The sequence below is a fragment of the Aedes aegypti genome, chromosome 3 (genome assembly GCF_002204515.2).
Source record: "Aedes aegypti strain LVP_AGWG chromosome 3, AaegL5.0 Primary Assembly, whole genome shotgun sequence".
In the NCBI taxonomy this organism is placed as follows: domain Eukaryota; kingdom Metazoa; phylum Arthropoda; class Insecta; order Diptera; family Culicidae; genus Aedes; species Aedes aegypti.
In genome coordinates, this window is record NC_035109.1 from 390,036,567 (window position 1) to 390,057,483 (window position 20,917).

At 36.0% G+C, this 20,917-nt stretch overlaps 1 protein-coding gene across 9 annotated transcripts in view; it reads right to left on the reverse strand.

Moving 5' to 3' along the window:
- The window catches only part of LOC5568949, a 279,330-nt gene that overhangs the window by 196,099 nt on the left and 62,314 nt on the right, over positions 1-20,917 (reverse strand). For 3 of the 9 annotated variants that reach the window (XM_021854088.1, XM_021854087.1, XM_021854086.1), the window contains exons 2-3: positions 16,505-17,364; positions 6,836-7,646 (exon numbers count right to left, since the gene is read on the reverse strand). In XM_021854088.1, the coding sequence (XP_021709780.1) occupies positions 6,836-7,028 (193 nt within the window). In that variant the 5' untranslated portion in view covers positions 7,029-7,646; positions 16,505-17,364. Of the gene's footprint in view, positions 1-6,835; positions 7,650-16,450; positions 17,365-20,917 lie in introns of all 9 variants that reach the window. The other 6 variants (XM_021854089.1, XM_021854091.1, XM_021854093.1 and 3 more) reach the window with 6 other exon arrangements.

The window sequence follows — 20,917 nt, forward strand, 5'->3', positions numbered from 1 at the left end:
TTTCCACAAGATTTCTATGAAAAATTTCTTCCGACATTCATCCAAGAAATTGCGCAAGTATTAGTCCACAGATTTCTCCAGAAATTTTGCCTAGGATTCTTCCTCGACTTCCACCATGTAGCAATTCTTTCACTGATATTTTACATAACCAATTGATTTTTTCGAGGCTCAAAAATGAATTGACAGCAGGGCTTACAATTGCTAGATTTGTCACCGACTGGTGACCAAATGAATAAAATCACAGTCGTTCAGTATAATAACTCCGTCATGTCGTCATCGACGAAATAATCTACGACTAACTTCAATCCAAAAAAGTCAGCGAAAACGATTCTTTTTTTCAGTTTCGTCGACGACTTTTTCCATTTGACGGCGACAATTGGAACAATTGGATTGATAGTTCTTAAATGCAAAACATTGTATAAATTTGTGTTTTTACTGTTGAATACCGTGTTGGTTCGAACTGCCCGGATGCTTCGAATCCTGGACACTGACCTTTATTAATCCAAAAAATATTGTTCATCACAGGAAAGGATTCAAATTTAGAGGTTTATTCCCTTCGAAGAGTGTGGTGAGTGCGCCTTTATCTGTCAAAATTTGATCCCTTGATGAAGCCAAGAAATTACATCGATTTTGTCCATGCATCAGAATCCTAGTCCTTGCTTTTTCAAACTAGAGAACTAAGTAAAGAATTCGACTCAATTTTTTTCCTTGTCAAGATCAGCAAAATGTCTTGATTCATGCTGAATCTCACGCACTATTTTTTTATTCGATGTAAAATATTGAAATAATTACCACACATTAAATTGATCTTGCTATTAACTGGTACTAATCACATCATTCTTATAGATACTGAATATTTACGTCACTAACACGCAGTAAACCATTCAGTCGTCTTCAGTGTCGTGTAGTAGACTCGACTAGTCGACACTGAAGACGGCCTTACAGTTGAGGTCGAAATACGCGTAACTGTCAAAGGATACAAACTCTAGTGGAATTAAATGGTATAGTACTAAATTCGGTTTTTATCTACTTAAAGGTATTCTACTAAACAGCTCGAAGATTTATTATCATTCAATACAATTTAAAATAGCCGACTCTCCATTGACTTATGGAATTATCGAGTTATAGAGTATACCATCACCTAAGACAAGACGTGACAGGTCACAGTACAAAAATGAAACCAATTGCCTGTCAAAAAAGACCACTTCTCATTGGTCGTTTTGGCAAAGGCCTACTTTCACATCGTTGAGTTGGATTTCAACAGGGCACTTTGTTGTTAGCCCGGCCGTGTTGCTAGATCATAAATTAAAGTTTCATAAAAAGTTTGAACATTTTTCATGAAGTCTTTTTGTTTTAAATCCATTTATATTCCATGTTAACTTTTCCGCATGTGCTCCTACAATACTAAAATCAATTAAATATACTTAATTGAGAGCAATATAATGATAATTGTGTCAATTTTCTCTACAAGTATTGCCGTTTTCTAATATAAACCTGAATTTTTAAAAATAAAGCATCCTCTATTGCACTATATGAATGAAGCGTGCAAGAAACAACCAAATTATGGGCATTGATATTTGAATTTGTTCACAAGATTTGCTTAAAATGAATACTGGTAGCACTGGCTTTTGTATCGTCAAGGATATCGGCCGAAAAACAACTGGGCAGTCTTAGTTGAGCTGTCACGTCCTGTCCTAGACCATCACAAACAATCTTGAAATCAAAGGCACATTTCTGTGTTTCCAATAATTTCACGATCACTTCTATAAGTAAACAATAAAATTTTGTTTGTAGTATTTTGAGTAGTATTTTTTTTTTAGGGCCCAGATAGCCGTAGCGGTAAACGCGCAGCTATTCAGCAAGACCATGCTGAGGGTCGTGGGTTCGAATCCCGCTGGTCGAGGATCTTTTCGTAAAGGAAATTTTCTCGATTCCCAGGGCATAGAGTATCTTCGTACCTGCCACACGATATATACATGCAAAAATGGTCAATCGGCAAAGAAAGCTCTCAGTTAATAACTGTGGAAGTGCTCATAAGAACACTAATCTGAGAAGCAGGCTCTGTCCCAGTGGGGACGTAACGCCAGAAAGAAGAAGAAGAAGTATTTTGAAAATTAGGCTGAAACAAATATTAATTTTCTTTTATGTCAAAGGGGGGGGGGGGGCCCCTTCAATAATCCGAAAATTTTGAAGGGGAGAAAAAAAAGATTCATCATTTCTTTAACATCATTTGGGTTTTTTTTCAATTTTTGAAGTAAAACACAAGTAAAATAATGGTCCAGAGGACGTTTGAAAAAAGTTTAACAACTATCGTTAAAAATAAAAATTCGAAAAAAAAACTTTTTTTTCATTTTTATTTTTTTGTTCCTTATTTATTTTTATCCCCCCCTCGAACCTTCCAAGTGGTCACGGACATAAAAGAAATTTAATATTTGTATCAGCCTTGTGTTGTTTTTATTAACAATCAGTATTTTTATTTCCATGTTTTCCAACTTTAATTACAACTTGCAAGTATTTACTCATCTCCAAGCAAAACATAATCCTAGTCTCCCAGAGTAGAAAGGATGCTTAAATAGATATCGAGTAATGGAGAGAAATTTATCTCTCACGTGATGTCGACGAGTGGAGATATCCACTTATGGAAATATCGGAGAACACGGTGTATAGAAATATGAAGGGATCGAATAATCCATCGAGTTGTGGAGAGTCGACTGTAACTTATCGAACTATGTTTAAAATGGTTGAATGATTTAACCTCTTCTGAATGCCGATTTATAAATTCGAAAAAAAAACGTCAGAACTCAAACTTTCAAAACTTTCAAAAATATCGATAAAAAGCCATGTTTAGACGCCTAAACATTTCCACATTTAAGCTTAAAAAACGCATTATTGTTATAATCCAGTACCGTAATCCGGCGCCAAATTGATCATTATTTTACAACTCTTTGTTGTGTTATGCTTCAGTATTCTTATATTGTCAAAAAAAATTCTGCAAAACCAGTACTCCATTGATCTTTATCAGTTTATGAAATCGATTTGTCATGAAATAATATTTAGCATATCTTAAAAATAGTTCTAATAGCAAAAAATCAAAATGACACATTGGGGCGAAATTGATCACCATATAACAAAGCAGATTTTAGAATTAACAATTTCCCTATCTACTAAATTTGGGTCTCCTGAATCTGAAAATGATGTCTAAATTCTTATAACTCGAGTATTTGATCAGTTTATTGCAAAATTAAACTTTGAAAATCTGCTTAATACGCCTAAATGTAGGCAATTTCCTTTGAAATAAGCACATTATTCGAGATTAAACGGTTTTATGAGCAAAAACCTGTATTTGCTATGCTGTATGATATCAAAAATAAGTTCAAAAACTCTGAATATTTCTATACAAAACTGACCCCAATAAAAATGAAACAGTTCAAAAGCATCATGCATGTTGTGCCATGCAACCTTCAGCATCCTTGGAAGGAAATGTTTTTTGGTACCGACCTGATCAAATTCGCCCCACTGATCAATTTGCCCCCGGATTACGGTACTAATTTATACTTTCCCAAGTTTTTTTGGCTTCTCAATACATGTTTGTTTCAAAAAACAGTTTTAGTAAAATTATGTGTTATAATATAAAATGCTTCTCCATTTATGGACGACCCCTAAAAGATATCTCTAGTACATTCTATGTTAAAAGTCTGAAAAATAATTCTAAGCAGTTCTATAATGATTTGTTCGGTTTTTTTTTCTAATAACTTCTCAAAGATTTTTTTTGAAGAATATGTCTACAAATTCTTCTAAGAGCTTTTGCTAGAACTTCTTCAGGACGACTGCCTCTAGGATTCCTGCAGAAATTTCTCCAAAGATTCGTTTCCTCTTCCATATGCGTGAGAAACTGTCGCCTATGTTATCCTATGATTCTTTCAAGAACCATTTTGGGAACATCTCCAATAATTCATCTATTCCATGAAAAACCGATCTAGTGGGTCACCGAATTCCGTGAAAATTTGCTATTTTGTTCCTTATCCGAAATAAGGATACACGTGTTTATGGATTTTTTGTTTGAGGTGACCAAAAAATCGCGATTTTGCTTAATTTTTATTTTTAGAAAAATTATAACTTATTTATTATAACCCTTTATTATTATAACCCTTCGACCGATTTCCAATCTTTTTGGACGAAATGAAAGCTTAAGATTTTGACTATTCAGGAAAAATATAGAATTTCACAAAAATTGTTTTATTTTTACATGTACAAAATTTAATAATTTCCGTTATTTCGTGTTTTGAAGACCTCGGGACCAAAGGGGCCATTGCTGTTTTCATTTTTTCTTGAAAGTTCAGTAAATTATACGTTTACTGTCAAATTTTCAGCGATGTAGGTTTTTTAGCTATTGAGATATATTTTTTTGAAAATTAAAAATCATAACTTTTGAACAGCTCAACGGATTTCCAATCTTTTTTTATGGAATGAAAGCTTAAGATTTCAACTTTTCAGAAAAAAAAATGAAACTTAGAAAACATATTTTTACATGGAAATATATGAAACTTTCTAAAAAAAAAATTAGAATTTTTTATATATTTTCATGTAAAATTTTTTTTTTCAGGTTTTTCAATTCTGTCTGGGTTATTTCTTCACATATTCATGCTAGAACTTTTCTGTTCTTTTAAGATGTTATTGCAATAATCTTTGAACAATATTTTGCGAGGATAACTGCAGTTATTCTTGCTGAGAAGATACGCCATATATTCCATCAAGATTTCTACAAGTTTTTTCATGAATCTATGTAGGAACTATAATATACCCAAATAACATTGGTTTGGTAGCAGAATATCAGCTTATGCAGATAACAAAAAAAAAACTATTTTTACAGCTTATTACTGAATAAACTGCCATTCAACTACCAATGAAACCTGAAAAGATATTCAGTATATTACGAATTTAAAAAAGATCCCAGGAGATTTCTTCCAGAATTCCATCAAGGATCCATGCAAAAATTCCTCAAACAAATCCCGAAAACATTCCTCCAAAGCAAACTTTTGGTTTCCCCTAGAAATCCTGGAGTTTTCCTAGAATACCTCCATAAATAACTTTCACAAAAATTCCTACAATAATTCACACAGAAATTCACTGGTAGCAACTTCTCGTATTCTTTCAGGATTTGCTTCCGTAATTCCTTCTGATATTTTGCTAGGTGCCCAAAGCTAACATTCCACACCTTTATATATTGAAACACCTTTATATATTTAGGTTAAGTTATGTTAAATATATGGAAAGGATTTTTTGTTTTACCAGCAAATGAAATGTAGCATGTCGTTAACAAAATGTTAAAAAAAGCTTTTATTTAATTCTACCAAATTAGAATGATAGTGTTGCCTAACGCAGAACACATAATAAAAAATTAATGTACTTTTTTAAACTTATACGAACATAGGCATTAAAAAATTGTTAAGGCCATGTCACGCTACCAGCCAAATATATTTCGGCGCACAGCTCTATGTCTGCTACCTCAACGGAAGGTCTTTTGGATGGGTAGCACTCGCAAATTCGATACGACGGACGAGAAGAAGCGAGAGAATATACGCAATTGATGATGGAGAAACTCAATTTACCTTGAAAGCAGAGGTTTTTCCTTTCTGATCCAGCTGGATCACATGTGTTTGGAATGTTTTACCGAACAGTAGTGCTGCAGTGTGTGGTTGTCCTTTAGACTTTGCTTTGGTAGGGAAGAGGCTGTGGTTTATGTCGCAGCTATGGTTACGCATAGGAATGGGCATATTTGGAAACATTTTGGGCCCTGATGAAGCGAATAACAAATTGATATCGATTGATTACCGTGCAATCAGGCAATCAACTAAAACGTTTCTGCCGTTAATTCGGTCTTAGGGAAAAGATGGTTTGCATCTATGATTCGATTCGGAAATAGTAGTTTACGGAACAAGTTGCAGAATTATGATTTTTACAGCACGAGTCGTAAATTTATCCTATGAGGCTTGCCGAGTGGGATAATTACGACGAGTTCTGCAACGACTTACGTACAACATGTTTTGCCATTTAGTAGAAGACCACTTGAGGGTATCAGAAATAATATCGGAATGCATTCACCGTCATTTAACAATTTCTGAAAAAAGAATTTGCAATGATTAATTACGCAACTCAAAACAGTTGCGTGATAAGAAAGCGTTGCGTAATGAATCATTACAGCACTGGTTTCAGTTGCGTAATGACTATTCCCGCACTGCATACTTCAGTGCAGGGAAGTAGGCCGTTTCATGACAGATTGCCGTGATGAAAATCAGCCTATTATGATGAGAAATTGCCAAAAGATGTTTTGCATCTATGGTTTTACTTAAAATTCTGATACGATTTTGATAAGTGTTGTAGTGAATATCTAAAGAGACATCACGCCTCGTCTAATCAAATGTCATTAGAATTTCCTAGTGTATTTCATCTTATTTGGTAGTTTAGTATTTTAACCAGCTGACTCCAGCTTTAAGTAAATTCGAATCGTAAGCTTTTGATATGAGGCAGAAACCTTACATACTTTTTTTCTATTCGAGCTTCACTGGTGTAGGGTACAATTTTAAAACTCTTAATGATTTAACTTTTTTTACTGGTTTTGCGTAAGCCGAGTTTTCTCGGCTTCGATGAATTTTAACTTCAAGAGAATTAAACTTTCGGCGTTCAATCTAAACAAATGCTAGATTAAAACTTTTGAATTTATAATCTTCAAAGTTTCAAAACATGATAATAAAATTTGAGGGAATTGGTATTTTATGTAATATGATTGTCATTGAAATAAATTAAGCATACTAATGAAACACATAGGAATACTTACAAGCTTTTGTTTTCTCGGCATTCACTGCAGGCAGGTCTATGGCCAGGATCGTCGTCACCAGCAGCATAATGGTCCAACCTTGGACTACCATTAGCGGGTTCGCCGTAGACCGCCAACGGCGTCGCCATCCGCCATCACTGCCATCACCCGGTAAAGGAGGTGGCCTCCCAGGGCCACATGAGGTAGGTGCCATAGTCTAAGTCCTACAGCACCGCTCCACACTTACTTATCACTCACACACACAGATGCACTTTTCAGTTCAGCTTCTTCAATGGGATGAATCTTTCTATTGGAAGACCACTCCGCCAATTGTTCATCGAACTTAATTTCAATTCAGCTTAGTCAGTCAATGCTACTATTTTCACGCTACGGTCAAACACCAACAAAAATACAAATTTTACACATCAGAAAAGTTTCCAACCAGATGTACATTCACTGCTTCACGTTTACTACCGGACCCTTTCCGATTATTTCGATTCGTTCCGACGAAATTGGCATTAAAAACGAAAGCTTTTGCTTTATTGCTGTTTTCATCCGGTTTTTCTAGTCGATCGATGAATGGCGGGAGCAATATCTGCAATTTCTCGAATTAACTTTTTCTCTCAATCACCAAAAAACCGGCTCCAACCGTACGGCCACACTTTATTGCACAAATTTAAAATAAATTGCATGGAAAATTGATTTTTTTTCTCTGTTTTGAGTGAATTTTTTCACACTGCCACTCTGCTACTTTTTTTCGGCGTTGTCGTTGTAGTCGTCGACGTCACATGCGGCGGTTAATGCTCCAAATAGATGCCTGCGCTGGTTGGTGCTGCTTGATTCAATTAAATTCAAGTTAAAATTTCAAATTACTTTTCTTTCACGCTCGTTCATTCGAGTTTTTCGAGGCTGCATGGGTTGCACAGTGGAGCAGATGGGGAGAAATCATGATAAAATATTCTTTAATTGACGTTCCACATATATTTCGTGAGGAAAATAATTTATCCTTATTGCCAGCAATGATCAATTCGTATTATAATGTGAAATATTTCGTACACTGATGCTGAAACACATAGATAAATGACTAACTGTAAGGAAGGCGTCAAGCGATATATAGTAATCAAATTAATCTGTACTAATTACAGATTATTATAGAGTACTGATAGCTTGACTATTTCGAAATAAAATACAGTGGACTTTTTAGAATCCATTATGGCAGATGAGAGAATAAGACCGTGATTTCAGAAAATCTTTGAAATAAGGGTATTTTTTGAACGATTTTTTTTACTTTGCGATTTTTGAATCGACTGACCAAAAAATTGAAAGCCTACAAAAAATTGTCAATTGACCTACAGAAAAAATTTGCTGAAAACTCCAACGTTTCAAATCATCAGGGGTTTGGAATATCTTATGTTATCTGAGAACATATTGCATAGGTGTCCAATGAATATCACAAACCGAAAGTGTCACCATCCTGCTACCGTTCCACCATATTGGATACCAGAATGGCGTTGGATAACAGAATCATCTTGAACTCCAAGACATGAATCATGAGGTGTTTTAGTTTTTGCATAGGTGCTTGAAAAAATTTTTCAACCCATGGTGGGGTAAAAGTTCTCGCGGAAAAAATGCAAATTGAATATGCCTGTAATAAACGTATCGACATTTTATGTTCCAGCAGGCGAACTTTTGCCCCATACTAGATTCGATCCCCACCGGTGGGGCAAAAGTTCATTTAAACCAATCAATTTTAAAACTGTCATTACTAAAAAGCGGTAAATAAAGATTGGACTCTAAAAATATGCGACACTTTGTTTTGGGTGTATCTTTTTATCGCGCGGGTAAAAATTAATGAAATTTTTGGTCATACTAGTTTAGCGTGCAACATTTTATCGCGATCTGTCAAGTAGTTTTCAAGATGCATTTGCAGCTACGGCAGCAAATCTTGGGCGCGGTGATCGTTAATCCTGATCAGTCGCACAGATGGATCAGCAAAAGGCTTGGAATCCACCATTGCACCGTGTCCCGCGTTGTGAAGATGTTCCAGGAGGCGAAAACAATTGAACGGAGTACCCAAAGAAGGCGCGGAAGATAAGGCAGTGCTTTAAGATAAGCCCGAACCTTTCCAACCGAGACGTGGCCAAAAAGGTCAATTCGTCGAAGTGATTCGTCCAGCAGACCATGAAGCGGGTTGGGATACGTGTTTTCAAGGTCAGGAAGGCGCCAAACCAGACTGACAAGCAAAATATGGTGGAAAAATTGCGTGCGCGGAAGCTGTACAGGGCATAACTTTTCTACCATTGGGTAAAAATCAACCAAATTTTGCACACATTCTTATTGATGTGTATTGTTTACATGCTGTCGAACTCGAAGTCGTGTTTTTCGATTCAACGAAAATGGAGGTGAACCAACGCACAAACAACAACAAATTCTTTCCAAACACCTGGAATTTCCTGACCTGTCGCACCGGCAGTTGGGAAAAATGATGAACATTCACCATTCAACCGTCTCCAGAGTGATGAAGCGGTTCCAGGAGTGGTCCAAAATGCAAAGAAGAGAGCTGGACTACATACATACAAGGTACAGAACTTCCAATCGACAACAATCGACGGCTAAAACTCGGGCACGGCAGCTCTACGAGAAGATACTGACAAAATATGGCTACTGTGTGATGAAGACGACGAAACGTATATAATCTTTCGGGGTTGGAGTTTTTCACCGGCAAAAGCAAGTTCGATGTGGACGACAAATTTAAGAAGAAGAAAATGTCGAAGTTGGCCTCCAAATATCTCATTTGGCAGGCCATCTGCTTTTGCGGACTGAGGAGTGAGCCCTTCGTGACAAAGGGCACAGTAAATGGCGAGATCTACAAATCTGAGTGCCTCGAGAAGCGCCTTTTGCCGTTCTAGCAGCAGCACGACGAAGCTCCGCTATTTTGGCCAGATTTGGCATCATGCTACTATTCTAAAAGGACATGAATCCGCCAAACTGTCCGTAGCTGCGCCCGATGGAGCAGCACTGGGCAATAATGAAGGGGGAACTCCGGAAGAGCAAGAAGGTAGTCAAAGACGAGAAGGACAAGTTAAGAAAATGGAAAAAAAAAACTGAGAAACTGGTACCGGATGACACTGTAAAGACATTGATGGAGGGCATCAAGCGAAAATGCCTTCAATTTTATACTCAAGCTCCATCGATTAACTTTTCTTTTGATTTTTGAAGTAAATATATGTATAAAACCACCCTAAAATTTTGGTTTGATTCTGAACATTATAAGAAAATTGGCATGACATTTTTGGTGTCGCAATAATTTCGTGTTCGCTCTTTAGAGTAAAAATTAACAAAATTCATCTATTTTTACTGCATTCCGTTTGGTTTTCAACCAAAGGTACTTGAATGTTACATGATCGTCTAAATTTAAAGAACAATTGATTGATTAAAAAGCGATTTATCATTGACATTTCAGTTTATTTTGATGCTCTAAATATGTGCATGAAAATAAACATAAATTTACAGCATATTTTTAGAAGGGTAGTCCACGTTGTTCAGGCCGGATCTCACTTTGTGCCATTACGCCAAGCCAGTAATGGATTGGTACGAAGCAAAGGGCGTTAATGTGGTTCCGAAGGAGGCGAACCCGCCGAGTACTTCGTCAGATAGAAAAGTTTTGGGCGATAGTGAAGAAATTTGAAAAATTTGAGAAGTATCCGATTTAAAATGAATTTTCGGTGATCATTTATGTGTGTCTCATTTTTTTCGAGTCCAGTCTTTATTTTGACACAAGTTTGTACAGCAAGATTGTAGTCAATAAAGACTGGTTTCCTACTGACAAGAAAAGGAATCGCCTATCTCGATGCGTGGGAAATTTCTTCCCAGAAATGGTCCAGAAATTCTCATTTTTCTGATCGCAGTATGTAGTTGAGAAGAAATGTCATTTAAAATGGGGCTCTCTGAAAGAAATTTCTCGAACCATTCAGTCAAGAAATTTCTTTACTTTTCTTGAGCATACTTAGCTTAAAAGGTATCCTAGAAATTATGGGCACGGCTTTGATAACGAGAATGATAGTATGTTTTGAATAAACGAAAATGTTTATATTTCTGTATTTATTTATGATATTTTAAGTACTACCTGTGAAATATTGTTTGATCAAATAACTTTTTACATTAAAAACTATGATTTTAAAATGCTTATCCAGCCAACCCAGGCCTCTTTTTTGTTATGTTAATATACAACTAATAAAAATCATTTCTATCAAATGTTTTCGTTGCAATCGTTTCAAGTACATTGTATTGCTAGAGAACTGTTGGCAATATTGTAAAATTTGAATAAATCTCTTGTTTTTCTCTCCACATAAGACAATATCAAGTTATATCAGATAAAATTAATAGGATATTGAGGATTCTATCCCGTTAGGCCGAATGTTGGTAGGCCAAATGCCGTTAGACCAAAAGAGTCGTTAGGCCGAAATGGTTTTTAGGCCGAAATTTGCCGATAGTTCTAATGAATCGTTAGGTTCAATAGGTAACTAACAAGGATAGGTCAGGATAATTTGCATTTCCTGGAATCCGCCGAAAGAATTGTTAGATGTTAGATCAGGATAATTCACATTACCTAGAAGCCCACAATATCCGCTGTGAAATATAATTAGAAAGAACAGCCTCTGAATAAAAGAAGGAAAAGAACACTTATGAAGGTGTTGGCCTTTTGAGACAATAGTGAATAATCAAATGTTATTTCGGCCTAATGACACTTTCCGTCTAATGACCCTTTCGGCCTAACGGCATTCGTTCTAACGACCTACACCCGATATTAAGATATTGAGTTTTCCACTAGGGTCGAACTTTTGCCCCACCCTACTCTACAGACTATGACCTCGTTTTAGTGGGTCATCGGCATCCCCACACTCGCTAGCCCTTACTTAAATTCTGATTATCAAACAAATTTTCTAGCTTGATTTGGTTTCGCTGCTTGTATAAAGCACCTTTTTTAATGTAGAAACACCGGTTTTAGTAAGCCTAAGAGAAAATGTTAAAAACAGTAAACACAAACTCGTATACGATAGCATATACAAGTACAAAAGTTGAGGCGATATACATACATGCGCCATTAGACTGCATGGAAAATGTACGTATAACGCCTCCACATTTGTGCTCTTTTATATACGATCGTGTGTTTACTGGGAAAGTTTCATATATACTGCAATTACGTCGAAGCTTTCTATCCATATTATGTATGAAAAATATGTAAATTGAATAGAAAACTTTTCCTCGCATTGAAAATTTCATTGGTATAGGTCACCAGAACCAGAAATTCCCAAATTGGCCAATGAATATGACAGTGGCCATATTAGATAGATTGTACCCCGTTTGGCATAATGACCGTTTGTCAATAAGTGTTAATAAGTGTTTGTTAATAAGTGATTTTTGATGAGCAGATTCAAACACAATATATAACATATATAATTGACCAATTCTTCTGCATATATGACACACACTTATATCCTCACCTGTTACGTTAAATATCGCTTTTTACCATGATCGGCGCCAACGAGAGCAAATCAAAAAAATTATGATTAGTTCTTAGCAAGCGTTTGCCCAGAAATTTGTCAAACAAAATGCGGTGAGACAAAGTGCCAAACGTAACATAGAATGTGTAAGTACAGGGTGTCCGCAAATTATCCGAACAGCAAAATATGCGAAAGAGGATCTCGCATTGAAAACAATGAAAAATCAATGTCCATGTATCTTTTATAATACATCTATATGCTAACACAAAATACAACTTTAAATAATTTCGAATTGATTGCTTGTTACTGAGAAAGGCAAATTTAAATTTTTCGGAGACGATTTTCCTGAGGGCCGCTAGTCATACTGGAGATGTGTTATCCCTAAAATCTAAAAGAGATGAATCCAAATGTCCTATTATTATTTGAAGTAACCTACAGTTTAGTGGCTTCAAGTTAGACTGGAAATAGAAAATTATACGGTTCAAATCCAGTGAGTTCTACGGACATTTCTCTTCCGTCATTAAGCACGAAAGACAACTCTCTTTAAGACACCTCTACACAATTGGCTTGGTTCTACAAATATTTGAGTTCGGAAATGCGTCAAACTTACTTCTTATGAATATAATAAGCCAATGGTTGAAACCATGCAAGAATATTGAATTTATTATGCTTGTTTGTATAGAGACATGTCTTCAAAGTTTGTACGGATAATTTGCGGACACCCTGTAGATGAAAAACCGAATTTAGTACTATACCATTTAATTCCACTAGAGTTTGTATCCTTTGACAGATACGCGTATTTCGACCTCAACTGTAAGGCCGTCTTCAGTGTCGTTTTCTAGACTCGACGACAGATACGCGTATCTGTCAAAGGATACAAACTCTAGTGGAATTAAATGGTATAGTACTAAATTCGGTTTTTCATCTACTTGTAGGTATTCTATTAAACAGCTCGAAGTTTTTTTATCATCATAGAATGTGTGTTCATCGCTATGTTTTAATGCAACCAAAATGAAAAAAAAAATCTAAGGAACAGCCAATGTTCAATACCAAATGAAATTTTGAGTAGAGTTATATTCATTATAAAATCATCAACAGTGCACGTCAGAAATTGTTATTACATTACATTTTGCTCCATTTTATTTGAGAGGAGGTAAATTTTATCAATCTATGGTCCCTCCATTTTAGCATGCTTTGATACCTCTGTAAGTCGATACCTTTGTAAGGGTGTGAACCGTTTCACCAGTTCGTTTAACTTTTAGTAAAAAAAATTGACGGCTCGATAGTTATTTCCCCTCCGGTTAATAATAACCTTCTCTGGAGAATGGTTAAACTTGACAGTTCGAAAGTTATTTTCTGCTCCCTTGAATATGAGAATAACTTACCATTTGTCAACTTTGATCTGAAATAACTACACGACTGTTAAAGCTCAAATGGGTCGAGCGCAATGTACAATTTAACCATTTGAGGAGAAAATAACTATCGAAATGTCACATTTTAACTAATAAACGGATTGGTGAAATGACCTAACTCGATGTTCCCTAACTCGATGCTATTTGTTTCAGTTTTCCATGTGAGTTTACTTCTCTAACTCGATATTTTCATAAAAAGATCCAAAAATCCTCTAAATGTTAATAAATTTTATTAATTTGAATATTATGATTAAATTGACAGTAAAATTAAGGTGTACTGCTTATTTCTGAGTGACAGAATTTTCAATTTTTGCAGACCGGTCAAAAAGTGTTACATAGGTAAATGTGATAAAATTGTATTTTTTTATGTTAAAATAACTTTTTTGAATGTATTTTGTCAAAATAAAGAAAAGTTTAAAATTTGAAAAATATCTGTTCTGTATCTCGATACCTTCCTAACTCGCTCGTCCTTTCAATATCGAGTAAGGGAGAGTTGACTGTAATAAAAACATTCAAATTTATGGCATGTGTTAGCATTTGAAATATATTTTAAACTTTTCAGCTAAGTATGCTGTTCCACTCAAGAAAAGTAAAGAATTTCATTGACTGAATGGGTCAAGACATTTCCTACAGAGAGTCTCCTTTGAAATGTCATTTCTTCTCAACTGCGTACTGCGATCAGAAAAATGTGAGTTTCTGGACCATTTCTGGGAAGAAATTTTCCACGCATCGAGATAGGCGATTCCTTTTCTTGTCAGTAGAAAACCAGCCTTTCAGGAAAATATCGAGTCAGTGAGATAAACTTGCATGGATTATTGAAACAGATAGCATCGAGATAGAGATGTATCGACTTACAGAGAGATCAAAGTATACTAGATTGAAAAGTATCAGAAGGTCAACTTCAGAGACACCTCCTTCTGATACCCTTCAATCTAGCATACTTTGATCGTTTTGTAGGATTGAAGGGACTTCCGTCGAGTAAGCGCATTCCATTGAGTAAGGGGAAATATCGTGGGCCTCGGGGCCGTACTGTATACTCGAAAATCAGGAGCAATGTTAGGGCAACCCGACCAGCAAGTGGGTACCAAAACTCGATATGATGAAGAACCGAAATGTATGCAGGATGACAGCCGTGTCAGTCCCCTGGCTGTGCCACTGGAGCATGCTTGTCTGTTGTCTGGTAATAAGTTACAGTCGGTGCTGCTAAATGGTTGAAGACGGTGTCCGTGTCTTTTGAATTTAGAGTTACAGAATATCGAGTACGGAAAAGTTGACCGTACATAATTGTAAATGATCAAATGGCAGAGAAAGTTCTCCGTTAATAACTAAGGAAGCGCTCATAGAACATTTTGCTGCGAAGCCAACTCTGTTCTAGTTGACATATAACACTTGGTGAAAATAACTTGAACGAAAAATTTACATACAAAGTATTGAAAGTTTCATCTATTTTTGAAAATTCTTCTCACAGCAACAACACATTTTTTTAAAGAAAATTAAACTATCAATACTAATTTTATTTTTGGAAGCGTAAATCAAAAGAACCGTCTATTTGACTTGGAAATTTTGTGACAGAAATGATATTTTATTCCCAGCATATATCGAAATAAGTTCCGGCGTTTGTAAAAAATATGATGAAATGTTAGTAGGATTCGATTCAAAGTGATGGTTATTATAACATCACTGCTTGCTTGCATTGATAAAACAACAAAATTAAAAATTAAATAACATTTTGCTTTACTAAATATATGTTTATAACAGTATTGGCTTAAAGAACAGTCTATTTTTGAAAGAAGGCAAAATTTATGATTAAAATAATAGATGATTGGACGCCAAAAAAAATGATTGCAACATAACAAAACGAGAGGACAACTGCGTTGAGAATCATCAGAGTAAATGTTGTAATCGAGAGAACATTAGGCTGATTACTTGAGCAGATCAATGTTTTTGATTGTCATCCTTTTATTAGTTGGAAACAAAAATTATCTACAAAATATAGCTCCAACGAATAGCCTATGTTTAGTAGAAGGCGAAATTTATTTAAACATTAGATTAACAGTTGAAATACCTTTCAATTTTTTTTAATAATTATTGTTAATAATTGTTGTTGTTGAGAGACGCACCGACCCATCGTCGAAGCTCAATAGAATAAGCCAAATTTAGATTCTTTCGAGTTTACCTAACATTAAGTTGTTTTAACCCACTACAAAGACTTCAAAAGCTAACGCTGGGTAGATTTTTTTTTGCACTCAGTTGTTTTTTTCGCTGTTGTCAAAAGAGAACTACCTATCAAATCGATTATGTTTAACCAGGGGCGCACCTTTGCTGAGATGTAAGTCTCTATGAAAGGTGTAAGCAATGGAACCTTTTCATCACATTCATTTTTTCTATCAATCTTTGCGGGATCCTGCAAGAAATGTACAAAGATCGATTTTCCATTGCCTATCAATGGAAACGTAGTAATGCGACATGCACTATACACTGAGGGTAATGCCACATTAGATCAAAATAATGGTCGCAATGGCTCTTTCAAACAAAAGAAGAAGATTATTGATCTACTGCGTACACGGAGGCAATGAATGATTACATTTGATCACATATTTCTGCCCTGTCTGCTCCACTGTACAACGAAACAATAGCAGCCATTCTTTACGAGCAGTTGGTTTTGTATTTTTCCCTCGAAACAGTATATAGTTCTGTTGAGACCACATGAACACACTCACTTTACCCCCGGACGTGTATTCAAATAATACCTACTCACACACCGCCCAACTTACATCACACTATTATTCTCGTTTTCACGAACAATTTGATATGTTTCCATTCACTACTAACTGATGGCAGTTGCAGTCTGGGCGCATCCGTGGACGTTCCTCCGACACACAAAAAAAAAACCCGACGGATTTGGCTTTGGATATTTGTAGCTCCCGTTACTACATACGAATGTTTATTATTTGCCCAACACTACATTTGTAAACTCGACCGTGCGCTTGATCCTTGTTACGCAATTCATCCTTTACTCTGCTCTGACCGGTTCTGCTGGTCACTTCTGGTGTTTCATCAGCGACGGAACTGCTGCACTGTGGCCCTTTGAATCGATTCCTATTCTTTTTTTTTTGTACCACGGTCGTATATTTAACCGCACTGTACCACCGAACCGGATGTGGTGTTTTTTTTTCCGGTGAAACACTGTATTTTTTAGCACCGTACAAATCCGCGTTGGAAAACCGGGACCAAAAAAATTATTAAATTATTGTTTTCCAAACTACGCCACAATTCTACCGGGAGGATTCGCGTATCGCGTATCTCTTCGATCAATTGCTATAATTTATGGCGAAGGCAGGATAATTCTTCCGAGTGCGCTTCGGTTTTACACCAACTGACGAAGAATTGAATTACGTTCATTAATTTTCACTCGCTCGCACACACGATGATGATGGAGTCCTTCGGAAGGGAGAAATGGAAATCCTTTGTGGTCGAGTTTTTCGACGCCCAGAAGCACACCGGTTGAAGGATCTCGGCAGTCGATATCGTCATCCGATTCGGGAACCGGTGGCAAGTTGTTTGTGGACGACACGTTGCGGCACTCGAGAACTTCCCAATTATCCAGGGGGCGATGTGGTTCTCGTATGCAGGGCTGCAAAAGGAAACGGTGGAAAAAATGCGAAATTAATTACGAGCTCGGTTTTATGGGTTCGCTGGGATAATTTATAAGTAGTATTGATTAATCTGTGTGGGAACGGAGCTCATATGCGTTTTTCCGTGGAAAACCTGGGGGAACGTTGCAATCAGGACTCTATGTTTGGATAGGGAAAGTTCCTTATTTTCTATGAATTTCAACCTGCTACAGCACATATAATGCAAAATCATATTATCAAATGATCGGCGTTAAGTCATAGGGGGCTACAAAATTTGGAAAATAGAATATTCTGTCATTAGATGCCGTAAGCTATATTCATTTCTTTCTGAACAGATTTGATGAATGCTGTAAACTGCGAATGATAGAGTAATTTCCGTATTCTCGTAAGCCCAAGTAGATGGCATGATTATTTTAAGATTATAACGAACATACACAAACAAATTACAGGTTTACCTGTTAACATTTATGTGCTATCTAATCCTCTGTCAATTCAAGTCATCAAAAACGCTTTAACAATGCTTCTGAGTTCTCATGTCAGTGCAATTATTGTCAGCAGTCCCATTACACTGCAGAACACGTTTTTGTCTTAAACACTAAAATACCGCTATTTGCTTAGTTCAGGACTGCTGAGTCGATTGCTGCTCTTAAAAATATCATAGCACGTCCAGCTTTTGAGATATTGGCAGCCGAAAATGCAAAAAAATATTATTTCAGCCAACTTGCATGCAAGCTCATCAGCTTGTATGGCAATTTATTTGCTTAATTTTCCACAGAAATCAAACTCCATGTTAAAAATAATGCTTATCAAGAAATGTCATAAAACATTCGATGCTCAAAAGCAGTACCGGTATAGTCACACTCAAATATCAATCATTGAGTTCTCCCGAGAGAGTAAACTCATTTGAGATCTACTTCGCAAAACTCACGCATGAGATTTTGATGCAAAATTATTCACTTATGCTCAAACCGTCAAAAATGATTCATTCATAAAACCCAGAGAAAATCTGTCAAAATCTAATGTTGTTAACATTAGAGAAGTTTGACATATTTCTAGTAGAAAAACAATATGATATGTGCTTTACGTTCAAAAACTGTTGAAATACTCAATACGGAATACTCATTTCATGCATGATTTTTTGGCTGTTGAGTTGCGTGAGTTACAACTCAAGCGTGAAAAATCTCATGCATGAGAAATGAGAATTTGAAATTTTCGCAACGCTGCTCAAAAGCAATTGTTCAATGGTTTAGAGAAGTATTGTATTTTGCCATATTATAGAAGCTAAGATTTTTGTATGGAGCAAGCATGTTGAAAAAGTCGATCGATTAATCCGTTGTTCTATAATAGGCAACATGAAACTAGCTGCGTTTTAAGCCATCTTAATTTTTTTTCGCAAAAACTTTAGCAATATTGTTGGTTGAGTCTTGAAAATCTTATCAGAAGGAAGTTCACAGTTCGAAGAATCATCTGTACACATTTATTGGAGTGTTTTAGTACGAACATACGGTGATCGATAAAAATCAATAAACGTATGCAGTCAGAGTTGATCAAGTGCTTTTAACCATAACAACAATCAGTTCACTGAGGAATGCGAGAAAAAGACATTTCACAATGGGCAAACATGGACAAAATCGGCACTTAATGTATGCTGCTAATTTCGATTCTTTAACCTTCATATTCCATGGAAAAATTGTCAAGGGAACGAGTAATGTCAGTTTCATTCACAGAAATCGTGAGGAAATTTCTTATTTTCACATTTTTTTCAATGCTTCTGAGATACAGAACAGTTGTAACAGATTACGACAATATCCGTGAAGAGCTAGGTATCAATAGCTATATACTCTCGAAAAAAGCAAAATATTTTTCCAGTTTGCCATATAAATGTCGATAACAATCCTATAATATTTTGTATCCGATTCAAATATCTTTTTCAACTAAGTGTAACGAACATATCGTTCATACATAATTTTTATGTAGGAATCGACTTTCAATGTGAAATAATTGAAAGCGTATCACTCTATACCATAAAATCGTATAGGGTGCCAACACGAATGCAGTCTATGAAAACACAGTTACCCATGATTTAGACGTCATATGTTTGAACTCTACGAATCAAAGTAGAGTAGATGGTAAGGTTTGGGCATAATAATCAGAAGATTCACGGTTCAAGACAAGTACAGTTATATTTTTTACATAATCAGCAGAATCGTAGCATATCATAACTTATTAGGGAAGGAACATTACAAGTGGCATTTTGGTATTTTGAGTAATATATAAAGGTTTTTTAAACGGTTTGAACAATGTGTGGGTAGGGCTCATTCATATATTGGGCACCCACCCCCTTGTATCGCTTTTTGTATGAATGTACTACAAGTTTTGTATCATGAAGTCACTCACCCACCCCGTTCAGCGTTATGAAATTAGTGAATAAGTCCGTGAAATTCAGTGATTGGTCATAAGCGCGATGGTTTATAGATTATAATTATTAGATTCATTTAGGTTTTCAATGTGATGCTGGTTTACTCATAACGTACTTAGTACTCAATAAATGCTTCCTCGTTGCTGGGCGTCTTTGGGTGGGCTCTAGTTCTCAAGGCTGTTGCTACGCTGATTGAACTTGAGTTGTCTTTACAGTTTACAATGTAATTCTTGCTGAAGCGTCAATTTTTTAGAACAATGTGCTATTAAGAAACAAAAGATTTCATTCCATGTGAGTGAAATAAAAAAAACTCTTTAGCTTGATTGGTATGAAGAAAAAGAAAAAAAGGTTTAGATCTTGTATCAGAACCGTGGATCTTTTGATCCTCAGACCCAAACCTTACCATCCACTCTATTTTGAACCAATGATGATGGACTGTCTGAAGAGTTGAAACATATGACGTCTAAATCATGGGTAACTGCGGTTTTCGTAGACTGCATTCGTGTTGGCAACCCTATGAGAATTTGTGGTATAGGGTGATACATTTTCAATTATTTCACATTGAAAATCGATTCCTACATAAAAATGATGTATGAACGATATGTTCGTGATAATTATAAAAAATAGATAGTTGAATTGGATACACAACAAAATTAGATTGTTATCGGAATTTTTATGGAAAGCTGTAAAAATATATTGCTTTTTTCGAGATTTTTGGACTAATTACGGTAAAATCACAATGAAGAAGCGGTCAACACATCCTAGTGTCTTCGGCAAAGTGTTAGGCCAATGTGTTAGCATAAGACTAGTGTTTTTTTTTTCGAATTATTTTCAAAGTAATTATGGGGTTTCATTCTGGGGCCCAGATAGCCGTAGCGGTGAACGCGCAGCTATTCAGCATGACCAAGCTGAGGGTCGTGGGTTCGAATCCCACCGGTTGAGGATCTTTTAGGGTTGGAAATTTTCTCGACTTCCCAAGGCATAGAGTATTCTTCGTACCTCCCACACGATATACACATGCAAAAATGGTCATTGGCATAGTAAGCTCTCAGTGAATAACTGTGGAAGTGCTCATAAGAACACTACGCTGAGAAGCAGGCTCTGTCCCAGTGGGGACGTAACGCCAGAAAGAA